At 42.9% G+C, this 19,907-nt stretch overlaps 2 protein-coding genes across 3 annotated transcripts in view; both read right to left on the bottom strand.

Moving 5' to 3' along the window:
* bod1l1 (biorientation of chromosomes in cell division 1-like 1) overlaps positions 1 to 6,073 on the bottom strand; it is a 10,859-nt gene extending 4,786 nt beyond the window's left edge. Inside the window, exons 1-12 of one of the 2 annotated variants that reach the window (XM_079479341.1) lie at positions 5,800 to 6,073; positions 5,553 to 5,677; positions 4,208 to 4,413; positions 3,705 to 4,016; positions 3,301 to 3,450; positions 3,057 to 3,220; positions 2,101 to 2,197; positions 1,897 to 2,026; positions 1,769 to 1,823; positions 463 to 1,699; positions 341 to 390; positions 1 to 233 (exon numbers count right to left, since the gene is read on the bottom strand). The exon at positions 1 to 233 is cut by the window's left edge and continues 1,469 nt beyond it. In XM_079479341.1, coding sequence (XP_079335467.1) covers positions 1 to 233; positions 341 to 390; positions 463 to 1,699; positions 1,769 to 1,823; positions 1,897 to 2,026; positions 2,101 to 2,197; positions 3,057 to 3,220; positions 3,301 to 3,450; positions 3,705 to 4,016; positions 4,208 to 4,413; positions 5,553 to 5,677; positions 5,800 to 5,916 — 2,876 coding nt within the window. In that variant the 5' untranslated portion in view covers positions 5,917 to 6,073. The remainder of the gene's footprint in view (positions 234 to 340; positions 391 to 462; positions 1,700 to 1,768; positions 1,824 to 1,896; positions 2,027 to 2,100; positions 2,198 to 3,056; positions 3,221 to 3,300; positions 3,451 to 3,704; positions 4,017 to 4,207; positions 4,414 to 5,552; positions 5,678 to 5,799) is intronic. The other variant, XM_079479342.1, reaches the window with a different exon arrangement.
* Positions 6,074 to 15,647: 9,574 nt separating this feature from the next.
* LOC306907750 (F-box/LRR-repeat protein 12) lies at positions 15,648 to 18,931 on the bottom strand. The gene is made up of 4 exons (XM_079480111.1): positions 18,611 to 18,931; positions 18,391 to 18,466; positions 16,913 to 17,631; positions 15,648 to 16,628 (listed from the first exon to the last, which is right to left on the bottom strand). Exons 1-4 carry the CDS (start codon positions 18,781 to 18,783, stop codon positions 16,436 to 16,438), a joined length of 1,161 nt encoding a protein of 386 aa, XP_079336237.1. The 5' UTR covers positions 18,784 to 18,931; the 3' UTR covers positions 15,648 to 16,435.
* Positions 18,932 to 19,907: the final 976 nt, after the last annotated feature.

The raw sequence follows: 19,907 nt of genomic DNA, 5'->3' as shown, positions 1-19,907 counted from the left end.
GCAGGCTCAGTTATCTTATCTGTTGGTATCTGTGCCTTCTCGACTGGGTTTGCAGTGAATGACGGTTGGGGTTCTGTTTTGTTTTCAGTGAGCGTCTGCACAGGCTCTGTTTCATCTGTAGTCAATAACTTTGCAGGCTTGACCGCATCTGTCTGCGCAAACTCAACTGTGTCTGCAGGGAGAATCTGTGCCTTTCTCTCACCGTCTGTTTCTCGTCTTTGCTCATCCTTAGCCTGTAAGAACACACACATACATGACTTCCAAGTGTAACAGACAACAGCAGAAATCACAGTCTATATGTTACTCTAAGGGTGTAGAGGAAGTGATGTCATAAACTCACCTGGGATGTTCTGAAATGCTTGATGGGTTCCCCAGTGGAGGCAGATGAAGCTTAAAGATGAATTCAGACGTTATCATATTACAGATATGCTGTGTTTGTGTGTTTGTGAGTGTGTGTAGTACCTGTACCTGAGGTCCTATCCATGGCAGTATCAGGATCCATAGAGAGCAGCGTGAGCGCCGCTTCCTTCATCTTCAGATCAGCCTCAGTTTCTCGCTCTTTGATGTCACTCGCCGCTGTCATCAGACTCAAGAGGGCGTCGGTCTCTGCTGATATAGGCCGGGGCTCTCGGATCATCTCCTCTGTGTCTGATTCAGGTGTGACATCACTCAGGGCGGCGTATGGGTCATCCGCGCTGGAGACGGCTGAGGGTTCTGTTACGGCGGCTGGTGTCGGGCTGTCTGAACTCTGTTTTCTCTCAGAATCTTTCTGCACTTTCTTCTCAGACGTCTTCTTCGCAGTCTTTGTGTCTTTGGTCCTCTGAAGCTCTTCTGTGCTTTTCCTTTCTACTTTGCTCTTAGTGTCCTTCTTGTCTGATTTCTGGGATTTCAGGTCCTCTCTGGATTTGGATCGGTGTTTCTCTGACAGTGATTTGGCCTTCGGCCCCACGTCTGCCTTCCGCGTGTCGCTGTCTGTTTCTGAGCCGGATTTCTGCAGATTTTTCTCTCGTTCTCCTGTCGTGGAGTCTTTCCTGTCTGAGGTCACCTTGAGTTTGTCTGCGGTTTTGACCTCCGATAGACTCTTTGACCTCTTCAGCATGTCTCTGGGTTGCTTGTCTTTCCTCCGGTTGACCTCTGACCCTGTCTCCACCTCGGATCTTTCCTCAGATGAGCCTGTGGAATCCAGACGGCGGAGCGGCTTCGAGTCACTCTTGACGCTGGTCTTCTCTGCCTTAGCTTTCTCTCTCTCTTTGAGAGCGTCCGTCTTTGCTTTCTTCAGATTGCCCTCGTCTGTGGCTTCAGAAACAGACGTCTTGTTTTCTCTGGATGACACAGAGGTCTTTCTGTCAACCTTGACCTTCGCACTCTTCTTCTCGTCTTTCTCATCTGGAGTTGGAGTATCTCCACCCCTCCTGCTCTCCGTCTTCAGTTTGTGTTTGAGACGATCATCAGAGATGCTGGGCTCTCTCTCCTTGCGTTCTTTTTCTTTGCCGTGTGAATCTTTCCGAATGTTACGCTCAGATTTGCCGCCCGTTCTCTGACGATGAGCATGTTCTGTTCCCAGCTCCAGGTCCAGGATGAAGGAGTGGATGCGTTTTTTTTCAGCAACTTTTTCTTCACTGCTACTGTCTGTTTTCTTCCTGCGTTGCTCCTCCAGATCAGACGGCCGTCTTGAGGACTTCAGACACGCTGTCTTCACCTGACGGGCACACACAATCATTCACTACTGATCCACACAGACAGACGCGCAGACAGACAGACTACTTACATCTTTGTTGAATGAATCTCCTTCAGTTTCACTTTGCTTTCTTTCTTCATCTTTTCTATAAAGAAAGAATGTCAGAATCAGCTTTGGAACACTTCACCTTTCATTCTTTGATAATGACAAACACAAACCTGAAATCTCTCTTTCTCAGTCTGCTGAGAGCCACTTTCTTCTCCAGAACTTTTTGTTCTTTTCGAGCTTCTTTTGCTCGCGGTCGCTGAGGGTTCAGAGCAGCGGAGACAGATGCTTGTTTCCTCCGATCTACAGAGAGAAGATCAGATCACAAACTCTCAGACGCACACGCAGAGAGAGAGATGTGAGGTGATGTGTGTTACCCTGCTCCTCTGTCTGAGCCGCTCTCTGTCTGCGTTTCTCCTCCAGACGTTCTCGGTTCTGTTGTCGTTTTAACAGTCTCTCCTCTTTCTCTCTGGCCTGCGATGAGATGAAAAAACAGTGCTGTGTAGGGATTTTACGATTCACTCCGCTCATGATGCCATTCACGATACTGATCTCACAATACGATTGCTTCACGATTTATTTGTACAAAATGAGTTGAGACTAATTAGAAATGAACAACTTCAACAATTTCTCAAATGCTTTACATTTCCCTGTAAAAGAGAGATATATTTAAGGTCAAATAACAAAACAAAAACTGCAATTTTTCAAACAAATTCAAAATCAATGATACAAAAGTCTCTTTAAAATAAACTAAGACTTTGGCTGCGTCTAAAATGGCATAATGTGACAGTACGTACTGAATTTGAATAAGTAACCACCTATCGGCCGTTAAAACAGTACGTTCTATATTGTATGAGTGGGAGTAGTGAGAATACATTTGGGACATACGTTTCCACATGGTGCCCAGCATGTTTTATGGTCATGTGACCCGTATGTTCTTTGACCTATGACGTATAAACAACAACCTACATGTGAGTGTTGATAAAACGCATCATTTAGTCACAAGAAATCCATTTATTGGCACTTATTTTAAAAATGGACGTCCGGCTTTAAGTTTTCCGCTATATTTAATTGATTTACTTTTGAAAAGTGACCGTTGCTCAGCTCCCGTGGCATCATGGGATAGATAAGTGTCCATCCGATCCACACTCACGAATCTCCCCATTCGAGTATTTCTCGCCTACTGTTTTTGCATACTGAGGTTTACAGGGAATCATCACATATTATAATCAATTTTCAACCGGCTCACGGTGAATCGTTACATTCCTAGTGCTGTGATGTCGAGAAACTCACTGTCTGCACAAAACTGAGTTTTTATTGAAACTCTTCTCACCACAGAGCGCCGGCGCTGCTCCACAGTGACCTCATCATCAGAGTCGCTATAGTAACGGGAGTACAGGAAGGGTTTGTGTATGTAGCCCTGCCTCACACCGCGGGGTTTCTTCTCTCTGCTGCCTTCAGAGTCTTCACCGCCGGGCGTCTGTTGTCCTCCCTCACCTGCACACACACACACACACACATGAAGCTGTGACACACGAGGCCAGTGACTGATCATGTGCTGCGACTCACTCTCTCACCCTCGGAACTGAGCTCTCCCTCCTCTGTGGACTCTGACAGCGGTGACTCATCATCACTGTCGCCCTCAAACGAAGACAGATCGCTGGTGTGAACAGAACTCACTGTGATGTCACTGAGACCGTCCAGATCGGAATCCTCCAGAGAGTATTCTAAAACACACACACGAAACTCGTGACATTTGCAAAGAAAGCAGCATAAAGAATTAGTGATGCAACGGCTCACAGAGAGAGAGACAGAGAGATATGATAACTTTTTCCACGGGTCACATGCATTAGGAACCGTAGAGCACGATCCGTACAGATGAACCGTGACATTCGAGTAACACGTAACAGAGCATCATTCTGTCATTCTAGCCTAAATTTTGATACATAAATGAATAAACATCAAGACAGACGGGTGATACCCTCTCTCAGTCTTTCTCTGGTCTTCTGTTTCACACTGGAGGGTTTCTGGGAGTCAGTTTCTCTGTTCTCCTCTTTGATCTTCACTGATGATTTACTGCTGATCTCTTTCCCTGCCTCTCCCTGCTCCTCCCGCTTCACTTCCTCTGTCTCCATCTCCTCATCTTTCTCCTCAGGCACCTCCTCCTTCACAGCAGTGTGCTCCTCCTCCTCCTCCTCAGGGAGACTGATGTCCATCTCCTCCTCTTTCTGCTCCAGCGTGGGGTCACAGCTGCTGATGTCTGGGTTGTGAACGTCAGTGGAGGAACTTCCAGCTGGATCACAACACAAACAAACACATCCATTCATTAAACCACAACACACTTAATCAATCGGTAAGAAAACACACACTCAAACGCTTGAATCAATTACATTTCAAAAACATGTACAATAATACAATGACATCATATAGTCAAGTAAAAATATGCATATTAAAGTGCTGCATTTAGTGCTGTGAAGATCTCACCAGCATCAGTGCTGTGGTCTGGAGCCGGCTGGTGGTCTGTGGGGGGCGGTGGAGCTGCAGGTGGGGGCTCGTCCTCTTCCAAGCTGCTGTTGGGAGACAGAAACTTTCGGACGACTCGCTCCACCTGCGGACGAAATGTGTGATGGACCTTCGGATCAACAACTTGTGCCACGATTCTGTCCACTCCCTGCTCCAACATCCCTGACCTGATACAGACAGACAGAGAGAGTGAGAGACAGACAGACAGAAAACAGTCAGACAGACAGAGAGAGACAGACAGAGAGAGAGAGAGAGAGAGAGAGAGAGAGAGAGAGTGAGAGACAGACAGAGACAGAAAACAGACAGAAAGACAGACAGAGAGAGAGAGACAGACAGAGAGAGAGACAGAGAGAGACAGACAGAGACAGAAAACAGACAGAAAGACAGACAGAGAGAGAGAGAGACAGAGAGAGTGAGAGACAGACAGACTGAGACAGAAAACAGACAGAAAGATAGACAGAGAGAGACAGACAGAGAGAGTGAGAGACAGACAGACTGAGACAGAAAACAGACAGAAAGACAGACAGAGAGACAGACAGAGAGAGAGACAGACAGAAAATAGACAGACAGACAGAGAGAGAGACAGACAGAGACAGAAAACAGACAGAAAGACAGACAGAGAGAGACAGACAGAGAGAGAGACAGACAGAGGACAGACAGAGACAGAAAACAGACAGACACAGAGAGAGAGACAGACAGACAGAAAACAGACAGAAAGACAGACAGAGAGAGAGAGAGACAGAGAGAGAGACAGACAGAGGACAGACAGAGAGAGACAGAAAACAGACAGACACAGAGAGAGAGACAGACAGACAGACAGAAAACAGACAGACAGAGAGAGTGAGAGACAGACAGAGAGAGAGACAGAAAATAGACAGACAGAGAAAGAGAGAGAGACAGAAAACAGACAGACAAAGAGAGCGAGTGAAAGACAGACAGAGAGAGAGATGAGACAGAAAACAAGACAGACAGAGTGAGAGACAGAAAACAGCCAGACAGAGAGAGAGAGAGAGACAGACAGACAGAGAGAGAGACAGAGAGAGAGAGACAGAGAGAGAGACAGACAGAGACAGAAAACAGACAGACAGAGAGAGTGAGAGACAGACAGAGAGACAGACAAAGAGAGCGAGTGAAAGACAGACAGAGAGAGAGAGAGAGACAGACAGACAGACAGAGAGAGAGAGAGAGAGACAGAGAGAGAGACAGACAGAGAGAGAGAGAGAGAGAGAGAGAGAGAGAGAGAGAGAGACAGACAGACAGACAGAGAGAGAGAGAGAGAGACAGAGAGAGAGACAGACAGACGTACTGTAAGACCAGCTGTCTGATGCTGTTCCTCAGCTGGTTCTTGTTCAGTTGTGGACTCCATGTGTGGTTTGATAGATGATTTGACACGAAGTTGTCCACTCGCTGCCGTAAGTGTAAATACGCGGGCTGAAGAAACACAACACAAACATTGAAAGCGACTGTCTGCTCTTGGTGTCTGTTAGATGAATACACGTAAAGCTTTTGTTCCTTTGTTTACATGCGTGTGTTTGCGCGAGTGTGTGCGAGACCTTCGTGTCTACATCAGCCAGACAGTCTCGACGGAACTGGTCGAATAATCCCTCCGTCTTCAGGTGATTCACGATCACCGACACGAGCTGCGGGTCACCGGGGTGCAGCGAAGACATCCCGACCGAACTGAACCGAAGCCGTGACGGAGAACTGCGCGCGCTGCACACTGAACAACCGGAAGAGTTTACTTCACACCGGAAACCAATGAGAGACAAAAGCCATAAAGCTAGAACAGCGGCCCCTAATGGCGGACACCTGTCCTGCAGAAGAGTTGGGACCACTGAGCTTTGTGGTGTGATGTATATCAATGGCTTCATTCCCTAGTGACGACATAACATTTGCAAAGCAAGGGTGATGAGCTCTGTACTAATACAATTCTATGTCTAGCTAAATTCTTCATCCACAAATGTAGAATTGTGAAATCATCTCCCAAATTTGTGTTTTTAAATGAATTTAAACTGTATATGAAATTATTAAAATATTGAAAGGTCCTAAAGCACAAAAAATATACGCTACCCTAAAATACTGAGGTTAGTAGCTGAACAGTGACTGAATTCTCCCCTTATGTCATGTTGTATATTTTATTATTTATTTATTTTTTCTCTCCTTTTATAAATCATCTTTATTTTTGTTACTACATATATATTTCCTGTTTGTATTAAGAGCTGCTCCCTCAGGCTATATATTTTCTGTATCCTATTCTGAAGAAACTGATGTTATGCAGCCATGTTTGTTTGAAAATGTTGATATTTTAAATAAAATAAAAAAGTATCCTAAGCTTTGTTGAAATGGAAACATGTTTATCCTCCTCCGTGTCAGTAAATACGTCATCCCAAATAAAGTCAAAGAAACTCACTTTAAAAGAATCTACAAATATTATCCTTGTAATGACTTTATTGCAAAGTTTAAAGAAGGGTTTTCACAGGGTGCTGTTTTTGTAAACATAAATCTGAAACAATTGTACATTTATTTTTCAGTTGCTCTTATATTCAATTTTGTAGTGTATAATCTCTATTTTGATCTTTTAAAGTTTATTAATATAACAGACAGACAGAATGGTCTTGTTTTTGGATTGTGATACTGGCTCATTAGAAATTCTTATTCTACTTGGAAAATACCATAAACATAAAGCAAAGTTTTTGTCAATTGCACCAAATGGTAGATTCCACAGATATAAAGATGTTTAATGATATTTTTATATTAATACGGAACAACAGCAAAGCTCTTAAGACATCTGGATACAATTCTTAATGTTTTAGATGTATAACTGATGTGGGGTTTTTTTTTGGTTGATTATTTGCATTGTACAGTTATGTACTGTATTTGTACTATTTGGAGCATTACATATTGTAATTTACCCTATTGATGAATACAAAATATCAGCTGGGGATGATCTGATCTCACAGCGACCCCTGCTGGTGACACAAGGTCATATTATATATAGATTTAAGGTGCGATAAAATTAAGTTCATCACTGTAAATTTAAAAGCTATACATACATCCATAATTCTCTTGACAATGCAGTTTACTATGTGTATATTGTGGAAATGTGTATTGCATATTGTTTACAATTGTCTATTATTTATTGTATATTGTGTGAATATGTTTGTTTATGTATATTGTAAATTGTCCATATCTTGTTGCTGGTACTGCCATGGCACTTGTACCCAAGAATTTCACCATCAGTACATTTGTGTACATGATGTGTGACAATAAACAGATTTTATTTGCTTGAACAGCTGAAATGTTCTTTCTGTCAGATGGGAAATAATGATTAAATAACCAATAAAAACAATCATAAAAAAACACTCAGCAGGAAGAAAGCGATTTTTGCTAGAAGGGATACAGCTACGGCCGGAAGTGTTGTAAAATCTCGCCATATAATTACAATAAATGACATTATCTAACGCCTTTACCTACCCCAACCCTAAACATATCCTTACAATAATAAAATAAAACCTGATCACACAGAACAAACAGATATCTTTTGCTGTGAACCGTGTCTACACTGGACGCAAGAGGCGTGACGTGACACGACAACCTGCTTGTTCTTACACCGCGTCTACACCGGATATGACCGACGCGACATGACGAAAGACATTAGAAATGCATCAGAACCCATTAGAATTTAGTCTACACCGGATGTGACCGCCGCAACACAACGAAAACATTACAAACGCATTAGAACCCATTAGAATTTAGTCTACACCGGATGTGACCGCCGCAACACAACGAAAACATTACAAACGCATTAGAACCCATTAGAATTTAGTCTACACCGGATGTGACCGCCGCAACACAACGAAAACATTACAAACGCATTAGAACCCATTAGAATTTAGTCTACACCGGATGTGACCGCCGCAACACAACGAAAACATTACAAACGCATTAGAACCCATTAGAATTTAGTCTACACCGGATGTGACCGCCGCGGCACAACGAAAACATTACAAACGCATTAGAACCCATTAGAATTTAGTCTACACCGGATGTGACCGCCGCGGCACAACGAAAACATTACAAACGCATTAGAACCCATTAGAATTTAGTCTACACCAGATGTGACCGCCGCGACATAACGAAAACATTACAAACGCATTAGAACCCATTAGAATTTAGTCTACACCGGATGTGACCGCCGCAACACAACGAAAACATTACAAACGCATTAGAACCCATTAGAATTTAGTCTACACCAGATGTGACCGCCGCGACATAACGATAACATTACAAACGCATTAGAACCCATTAGAATTTAGTCTACACCGGATGTGACCGCCGCGACATAACGAAAACATTACAAACGCATTAGAACCCATTAGAATTTAGTCTACACCGGATGTGACCGCCGCGACGCGACAAAAACATTACAAATGCATTAGAACCCATTAGAATTTAGTCTACACCGGATGTGACCGCCGCGACACGACAAAAACATTACAAACGCATTAGAACCCATTAGAATTTAGTCTACACCGGATGTGACCGCCGCGACATAACGAAAACATTACAAACGCATTAGAACCCATTAGAATTTAGTCTACACCGGATGTGACCGCCGCAACGCGACAAAAACATTACAAATGCATTAGAACCCATTAGAATTTAGTCTACACCGGATGTGACCGCCGCGACATAACAAACGCATTAGAACCCATTCGAATTTAGTCTACACCGGATGTGACCGCCGCGACACGACAAAAACATTACAAACGCATTAGAACCCATTAGAATTTAGTCTACACCGGATGTGACCGCCGCGACGCGACAAAAACATTACAAATGCATTAGAACCCATTAGAATTTAGTCTACACCGGATGTGACCGCCGCGACGCGACAAAAACATTACAAACGCATTAGAACCCATTAGAATTTAGTCTACACCGGATGTGACCGCCGCGACGCGACGAAAACATTACAAACGCATTAGAACCCATTAGAATTTAGTCTACACCGGATGTGACCGCCGCGACACGACGAAAACATTACAAACGCATTAGAACCCATTAGAATTTAGTCTACACCGGATGTGACCGCCGCGGCACGACGAAAACATTACAAACGCATTAGAACCCATTAGAATTTAGTCTACACCGGATGTGATCGCCGCGACACGACAAAAACATTACAAACGCATTAGAACCCATTAGAATTTAGTCTACACCGGATGTGACCACCGCGACACGACAAAAACATTACAAACGCATTAGAACCCATTAGAATTTAGTCTACACCGGATGTGACCGCCGCGACACGACGAAAACATTACAAACGCATTAGAACCCATTAGAATTTAGTCTACACCGGATGTGACCGCCGCGACACAACGAAAACATTACAAACGCATTAGAACCCATTAGAATTTAGTCTACACCGGATGTGACCGCCGCAACACAACGAAAACATTACAAACGCATTAGAACCCATTAGAATTTAGTCTACACCGGATGTGACCGCCGCGACGCGACGAAAACATTACAAACGCATTAGAACCCATTAGAATTTAGTCTACACCGGATGTGACCGCCGCGGCACGACAAAAACATTACAAACGCATTAGAACCCATTAGAATTTAGTCTACACCGGATGTGACCGCCGCAACACAACGAAAACATTACAAACGCATTAGAACCCATTAGAATTTAGTCTACACCGGATGTGACCGCCGCGACGCGACGAAAACATTACAAACGCATTAGAACCCATTAGAATTTAGTCTACACCGGATGTGACCGCCGCGACGCGACGAAAACATTACAAACGCATTAGAACCCATTAGAATTTAGTCTACACCGGATGTGACCGCCGCGACACGACAAAAACATTACAAACGCATTAGAACCCATTAGAATTTAGTCTACACCGGATGTGACCGCCGCAACACGACAAAAACATTACAAACGCATTAGAACCCATTAGAATTTAGTCTACACCGGATGTGACCGCCGCAACACGACAAAAACATTACAAACGCATTAGAACCCATTAGAATTTAGTCTACACCGGATGTGACCACCGCAACACGACAAAAACATTACAAACGCATTAGAACCCATTAGAATTTAGTCTACACCGGATGTGACCGCCGCGACACGACGAAAACATTACAAACGCATTAGAACCCATTAGAATTTAGTCTACACCGGATGTGACCGCCGCGGCACGACGAAAACATTACAAACGCATTAGAACCCATTAGAATTTAGTCTACACCGGATGTGACCGCCGCGGCACAACGAAAACATTACAAACGCATTAGAACCCATTAGAATTTAGTCTACACCGGATGTGACCGCCGCGACACGACGAAAACATTACAAACGCATTAGAACCCATTAGAATTTAGTCTACACCGGATGTGACCGCCGCGGCACGACGAAAACATTACAAACGCATTAGAACCCATTAGAATTTAGTCTACACCGGATGTGACCGCCGCGGCACAACGAAAACATTACAAACGCATTAGAACCCATTAGAATTTAGTCTACACCGGATGCGACCGCCGCGACATAACGAAAACATTACAAACGCATTAGAACCCATTAGAATTTAGTCTACACCGGATGTGACCGCCGCGACATAACGAAAACATTACAAACGCATTAGAACCCATTAGAATTTAGTCTACACCGGATGTGACCGCCGCAACGCGACAAAAACATTACAAATGCATTAGAACCCATTAGAATTTAGTCTACACCGGATGTGACCGCCGCGACATAACAAACGCATTAGAACCCATTCGAATTTAGTCTACACCGGATGTGACCGCCGCGACACGACAAAAACATTACAAACGCATTAGAACCCATTCGAATTTAGTCTACACCGGATGTGACCGCCGCGACGCGACAAAAACATTACAAATGCATTAGAACCCATTAGAATTTAGTCTACACCGGATGTGACCGCCGCGACGCGACAAAAACATTACAAACGCATTAGAACCCATTAGAATTTAGTCTACACCGGATGTGACCGCCGCGACGCGACAAAAACATTACAAACGCATTAGAACCCATTAGAATTTAGTCTACACCGGATGTGACCGCCGCGACGCGACAAAAACATTACAAACGCATTAGAACCCATTCGAATTTAGTCTACACCGGATGTGACCGCCGCGACGCGACAAAAACATTACAAACGCATTAGAACCCATTCGAATTTAGTCTACACCGGATGTGACCGCCGCGACGCGACAAAAACATTACAAACGCATTAGAACCCATTAGAATTTAGTCTACACCGGATGTGACCGCCGCGACGCGACGAAAACATTACAAACGCATTAGAACCCATTAGAATTTAGTCTACACCGGATGTGACCGCCGCGGCACGACGAAAACATTACAAACGCATTAGAACCCATTAGAATTTAGTCTACACCGGATGTGACCGCCGCAACACAACGAAAACATTACAAACGCATTAGAACCCATTAGAATTTAGTCTACACCGGATGTGACCGCCGCGGCACGACGAAAACATTACAAACGCATTAGAACCCATTAGAATTTAGTCTACACCGGATGTGATCGCCGCGACACGACAAAAACATTACAAACGCATTAGAACCCATTAGAATTTAGTCTACACCGGATGTGACCGCCGCGACACGACGAAAACATTACAAACGCATTAGAACCCATTAGAATTTAGTCTACACCGGATGTGACCGCCGCGACACAACGAAAACATTACAAACGCATTAGAACCCATTAGAATTTAGTCTACACCGGATGTGACCGCCGCAACACAACGAAAACATTACAAACGCATTAGAACCCATTAGAATTTAGTCTACACCGGATGTGACCGCCGCGACGCGACGAAAACATTACAAACGCATTAGAACCCATTAGAATTTAGTCTACACCGGATGTGACCGCCGCGACACGACAAAAACATTACAAACGGATTAGAACCCATTAGAATTTAGTCTACACCGGATGTGACCGCCGCAACACGACAAAAACATTACAAACGCATTAGAACCCATTAGAATTTAGTCTACACCGGATGTGACCGCCGCAACACGACAAAAACATTACAAACACATTAGAACCCATTAGAATTTAGTCTACACCGGATGCGACCGCCGCGACACGACAAAAACATTACAAACGCATTAGAACCCATTAGAATTTAGTCTACACCGGATGTGACCGCCGCGGCACGACGAAAACATTACAAACGCATTAGAACCCATTAGAATTTAGTCTACACCGGATGTGACCGCCGCGACATAACGAAAACATTACAAACGCATTAGAACCCATTAGAATTTAGTCTACACCGGATGTGACCACCGCAACACAACGAAAACATTACAAACGCATTAGAACCCATTAGAATTTAGTCTACACCGGATGCGACCGCCGCGACACGACAAAAACATTACAAACGCATTAGAACCCATTAGAATTTAGTCTACACCGGATGTGACCGCCGCGACGCGACAAAAACATTACAAACGCATTAGAACCCATTAGAATTTAGTCTACACCGGATGTGACCACCGCAACACAACGAAAACATTACAAACGCATTAGAACCCATTAGAATTTAGTCTACACCGGATGTGACCGCCGCAACACAACGAAAACATTACAAACGCATTAGAACCCATTAGAATTTAGTCTACACCGGATGTGACCGCCGCGACATAACGAAAACATTACAAACGCATTAGAACCCATTAGAATTTAGTCTACACCGGATGTGACCGCCGCGGCACGACGAAAACATTACAAACGCATTAGAACCCATTAGAATTTAGTCTACACCGGATGTGACCGCCGCGACACGACGAAAACATTACAAACGCATTAGAACCCATTAGAATTTAGTCTACACTGGATGTGACCGCCGCGACATAACAAACGCATTAGAACCCATTCGAATTTAGTCTACACCGGATGTGACCGCCGCGACACGACAAAAACATTACAAACGCATTAGAACCCATTAGAATTTAGTCTACACCGGATGTGACCACCGCAACATAACGAAAACATTACAAACGCATTAGAACCCATTAGAATTTAGTCTACACCGGATGTGACCACCGCAACACAACGAAAACATTACAAACGCATTAGAACCCATTAGAATTTAGTCTACACCGGATGTGACCGCCGCAACACAACGAAAACATTACAAACGCATTAGAACCCATTAGAATTTAGTCTACACCGGATGTGACCGCCGCGACATAACGAAAACATTACAAACGCATTAGAACCCATTAGAATTTAGTCTACACCGGATGTGACCGCCGCAACACAACGAAAACATTACAAACGCATTAGAACCCATTAGAATTTAGTCTACACCGGATGTGACCGCCGCGACATAACGAAAACATTACAAACGCATCAGAACCCATTAGAATTTAGTCTACACCGGATGTGACCGCCGCAACACAACGAAAACATTACAAACGCATTAGAACCCATTAGAATTTAGTCTACACCGGATGTGACCGCCGCAACACAACGAAAACATTACAAACGCATTAGAACCCATTAGAATTTAGTCTACACCGGATGTGACCGCCGCGACATAACGAAAACATTACAAACGCATTAGAACCCATTAGAATTTAGTCTACACCGGATGTGACCGCCGCGGCACGACGAAAACATTACAAACGCATTAGAACCCATTAGAATTTAGTCTACACCGGATGTGACCGCCGCGACACGACGAAAACATTACAAACGCATTAGAACCCATTAGAATTTAGTCTACACCGGATGTGACCGCCGCGACATAACAAACGCATTAGAACCCATTCGAATTTATTAATTCACTACGATGACATCAATGTAGACAGACCGCTTCAACCAAGACTCGAACCCTCGACGACAGCCCGTCTAGAACACTAAACGCTCAGTAAACACCTGAGACTTGCGTTGATTCCATACTAAAACATTACGGACAAAGCTGTAAATGACACGCCAGACATGAAGTTGGCGTGGAAGAAACACGTTAATTGCACTGTTAGTTCATCCGACCGTGAGCATTAAAACTGGCGAACCCAACACTTGTGCGTACGCTGCGTTGATGCATGAGGCCGGAAGTGTTTTAGAGCAACACGCGCAAATGACCACTAGATGTCACCGTGGAGACGGGTGTCGGGGTGTTTCAAGTATGTTTCGGCACATTTGATTCAACTGTTTGTTTCACGCAGCCTCGCTACGCCCATCGCTAGTGTTTTGCGCTTCTTATGCTCGCCGGGCGACTCGCGTTTCTTGCGGCGGAGCTCTGAGCGCCTGACTTTGATAATAACTCAACTCTGTGCAGAAATGCGCTTGACGTCATGCTCTTTTTCCTCATTGTCCAATCGAATGACAGGAGGGGCGGGCCTTCCGATGTGTTGACGGAACTTTACAGTCGCTTGAAACGTCTATAGACTTCAATGATGGAGGAGAAACATGTGTCGTCTGACGCGGGTTAACCGAGTAATGTCGGATCAAGCGACCTCTGCTTGTTCCCTTTGAAAGTTTCCGATAATATAACAGTTAACAGCAACTAGAGCGCTCGCGCTAATCCTTGCTTACGCAGCAATCTTGGTTACCAAGCAACATAAAAAACCGCTCGCGCCCGCTTATATGCTTTGGCGGACATGCGGTCTAGAAACAGTAAAAGAGTTTGGCAGCGGTGGGATTTGAACCCACGCCTCCGAAGAGACTGGAGCCTTAATCCAGCGCCTTAGACCGCTCGGCCACGCTACCTGAAGGAAGAAGTGTAGACTGAGCAATTTAGAACCATGGCAAAGTACATGACATTATTTTCGCAGTAAAAGCGCAAACCGGCTGTTAAAGCTTGTGATGTCCGGTTATATGTCGAGAATCCTGGAAACTTTTCAGCGAAGCGCTTATCGCGGCTGTTATAGTTTAAGACCAATGACGTCCGAAGCCTCGCTTCCGCCTGTGAGTGGTTCAGTAATCGTCTTGCCGCAGCAATAGAAACACACTACAGCTTTAGATTCATAATATTCCCCTTCTGCTTATTATGTGCAAATCATTGATTTATACACATTTAATAGCCCTTTTCATTTCAAGCCAACACATAATTACACTGTTATGTAATAAAGTCATGAAACACCACCAGAAAATACACTTTATATTCAAATAAATAGATTAGTCTAAGTGGAAATTGATTTGTATAGCCTTATGTGGCGCAAAATACAGTGTATCACAGACAACATCAGACACATCTGTACTGTATCTGCTTGTGTTACACTCTTTGGCCACCAGATGGTTTTGTGAAATGAACCCTTTTGAATATAAAAAGCTTCATCTCGACACCACTAGTTAAAGCACAACAAATGCTAGAAACCTTTTATTTTGAGGGATTAACAATTTATAACATATTTACATGATAAATCCCTCTTATATTTCAACCTGCCATAGAAAGTTCATATATTTCATGAACTCATAATAATTATGGCTTAGTGGAATATCTGTACTTTTTAAAATGTGTTGCACCTCAAGGGTATTAAGATAAAACACAACGAGGAGTAAAACCACAGTAAAGAAGTGATGTAACATAAACACAATACATAAACAGCAAACAGGACGTTTTATTAGGTAAATATCGGACTATTCTTTATTACTCATAAGATTTTTCTTATTTAATATTTCCACTTCAGTTAAAAATGTTTCTTTTCCGAATCTCATCATCAATCTAAAATGCATTCTGAGTTCTTTGTCATCTTCATTGCTACAAATTTGAGGCAGTACAACAAATACACACATTACAATATTTTTCTTCAGTACAGTAATGAGAATTGCTTAGTTATCATAAAGTAAAGCAACAATACAAAAAATTGCCAATAACCTTTTACAAGCAAAATATCATTTCTTAATGCTTTCACTTGATTCCAAAGTGACATGTGACCAGACATGAGTTTCGCCCTTAAACCAACAATTATCATTAAAACCGCAAACAATATTCACATATAACCACTTTATTTCAAGTAAAAATAATCTTCTCTGCATTAAAAAACAGCTCAAAGTCACAGATCTGAAAAACATGTTTTTGTTATTTTCTGTTAAAGGCACACACACCCACATGTAATGTATCTGCAGTATAATTGTGTGTGTGTGTGTGTGTGTCAGTCGTTGTTTACAGTGAGTGTGCAGTGGGTGATACACACAGTGCATCGGGGGAGCAGTTCACATAACACACGTCTAAACTTCATCACAGGATCATCTTCACTCTTCAGTCTGTCCGTCTCATCCTGTCTCGCCTCCTCCTCTATAAACTCCACCTCGCTGAACTCCAGCCTGCGCAGCTGTGTTAGACACCTGCGCAGTCAACATGCGTGTCATATAACAGATAAAAAACCTTTCATTTTCAGAAAACAAACTTTCAGTCATTGACTGTTCAAGTCAACTGTGTAAATTGTGGTGTGGTGTGACATGAACGATGCACCGAAACCTTCTACTACTTAAATCTATTGCCAGTATTTAACAGTGGTCTGTTATCAAAAACAACCTAAAACGTGTAAAAATGTCAAACGGAAAGTGCTTAAAGATACAATCTAGTTACAGCATCAAAACATTTCGACTTCATCCACTCGATCACTCACCTGCAGCTTCGAAGCACCATCAGTTGCGCCAATCTGCACGTGTGCAGACGCAATGAGCGCAGGTCTGGCAGACGGCTGACAGACAACAGACCGGGACCGACCTCTTTACCACCCAAACTGAGACCCTCAAGACCGGGCCAGCCCTCGCCGAGACCCAGCGCTACCATCTGAGTCCGCTTGGATGTCTCCAGCTCCAGGTGTTTAAGGTGGGTGAGCGACTGCCCCCCCGGTGGAACACATCCCTTCAGACCAGCTACTGTCACGCGGATCAGATCCCTCAGCTCCAGGTGGCTCAGGTGAGGCCACGAGCCGAGACTCCGCAGGTGCTGATCAGAAAAGGACGGTACTGTATTGAGAACGAGCGTCTGTATGCCGATGGTCTGGCCGGCGGATGAAGGCACTTTGTTTTTTGTGGCAGATCTGTCTGTTTCTGATCCAGAGGGATTCTGGGTAAAGAAAGTAGGTGGGACTTCACAATAATGCAGTTCCAGCACCTGTAAAGTAGGGGGCAGCAGAGAGCAGCTGTGTAAGCCACGCAGGTCTGTGTGCAGCAGGCAGAGAATGTGCAGACGAGGGCACTTGGAGGTCAGACCCTGCAGCCACGATTCAGTGAGGAAGGCACCGCCACGTGCAGACAACAGCAGACCGCGCAGACGCAGATATCGCAGGCCACGACCCAGATACTGACGCAGAAGAATCCACAGCACTCGAGATGTCACCTATTCAGTGTACACACACACACAAAATGACAACACAGTCTCACGGACAAAAGTGAAAGTATTAGTTTCTGGCGTCTATCCAGCAAATATCTTGTGTTGTGCAATCGTTATGTAGCACAATTAACATTATTCTTTACTGTGTGCAGCTGGTTCTGCCAAACGAAGACAGGAGAGCAACTGTTTAGCTTCCTATGCCGACAGAAAACGTATGATTATTATATCGATCAACAAGTGCAGTCTCATTGTTTGAAGACATTTTCTTAATTTAGCACAAGTGTCATGTATATATTTACTGATCAACAGTCATCGTTTTTAGATCATCTGACTAAATAGTTATCAATTAAAAAATAAATTAAATACTTTTATGAATGACATCCAATTCATTGAAATGAAATAAACTCATGTCATCAAACACAACATTTATAACACTTTATTACTTTACATTATCCATAAACGTGATTTCTTATTCATGTTCTGATTGATTATTGGCGGTTGACGTCATCAAGCTACGCCGTTGTTGTTGTTTTGAATGATGATATTACAGACTGCGCCTTTAACTCCAGTCCTGGACTCCACACTGTCCTTCTGTATGCATCTCTTATCTAAAGGTGATGGAGATCGCTCAGATAAATCTGAACAAGTGAAACATACAGAATGAGTAAAGCAGTGTGGCCCCAGGACTGGAGATGAAGCCCCGTTACACTGCAGCGGAACTAAAGGTGAAAGCTACAGTCCAGATGAATGAACTTCTCTTCTCACCCCTTTCCATGAGGACAGATCAACACATCGCCACAATCTCTGATCCTTCACCAGCTGCTTCCAGCGCCTGCACACCCTACACACACACACTTATTAAACGCCAATGTATGCGCGTAGGTAACAGTTAAACACAAACACATAGATCTGAGTGACGATGTTCTACATCATGCTTTAATATAAACACTCATATATTTCAAAACAGCCACTTTATGCTTCATACCTTGAGTTGCGCACGAGTTCTCGCACATTTAAATAAGATAAAATATCAATTAAAATGTTTTCCGGGAAACACTCCAGACTCGCGCATCTGACAGCGGCCATGACAGGTTGTGGCTGGGAGGGGTTAGTTCTGTTTGTATTGAGGTAGGACGAATTTGATAGGGTAGGATACATTGTCCGGAAACACCGGAAGTGATGCCAAATCTCGCCATACAATTACAATGAATGACATTAGCTAACGCCAACACATACCCCGACCTTAAACATAACCTTACATAAAAAAGGCAATAAGCTGTTGTCAGCGTGACAAAAATGATGCGGTATTGAAGTGCGCATGCCCAGTGGAGGTAGATGTACTCCTTCCAGCCATAACCCCACGGAAGCCCTGAATTGTCCATAGATGGTATTCATCTTTTTTCATGTTATAACATGTTATACATTTTTCAATCCAAACGTAAAATCTCTCCCAGAGGAAAACCATTTTGGAATGCTCAGATCCTAAATAGTGATTGGAAACTGGCTTGGTTGGTTAGTTAAATTCTGTATCAATACACAAAGTTAAAGAATTAAGTGCACTTTAAAATTATACACAAAATTTCCCCTTGCAATTTATTTTTATCTACATTTATGGACATTGGTGATATATGTTTTTTTTGTAATATGCAGGAGTAATATGCTCATTTATTTTATAACTGTCCTGTAACTCTTAAATTTTGGTCTGATGTTAGCTCATTTTTATTTGCCCACAAAAATATTGTTTATATGTTTTCTCTCAAAGATATTATATGTTTATATACTAATGAATTTAAAATGTTTGATTATGTGGTGAATTTCTATATTTTACATGGCAAATATTATATTCATAAACAAAAGTGTGTCAAATCTGGACTTAGCTGCAATTTATTTTTGTTAGAATTGGAGATTTAAAGTAAAACTCTATTGCTTATGAAAACCAAAAAAATGTCAAGTTGTAAAAATTTATGGAGACGTTTTTTTTTCAACTTAATATCATTATTCAACCATTTTTTGTATTTAGAATTTGTCCATATGAAGGAGGGGAAATATATGTTTTTTCTTCTCTTTCCTCCGCTTTTTCTTCTTCTTTCTATTCCTCTTTGTATGGTCTATTGTCTGATCTGTATAATATTGTAATTTTCAGAGATATCTATAAATCTTTTTTTTAAAGACAAAAAACATTTTGTGGGACATATTTTCTTTAGTTGTATATTTTCAAAAATGTTTTGGATTGACGTCTTTTTTTGCTCTATGTAATTTACAACTTTGATTTGAATTACATT

Source organism: Barbatula barbatula (genome assembly GCF_947034865.1).
Source record: "Barbatula barbatula genome assembly, chromosome: 18".
In the NCBI taxonomy this organism is placed as follows: Eukaryota; Metazoa; Chordata; class Actinopteri; order Cypriniformes; family Nemacheilidae; genus Barbatula; species Barbatula barbatula.
This window is presented reverse-complemented; position numbering and strand designations above follow the sequence as displayed.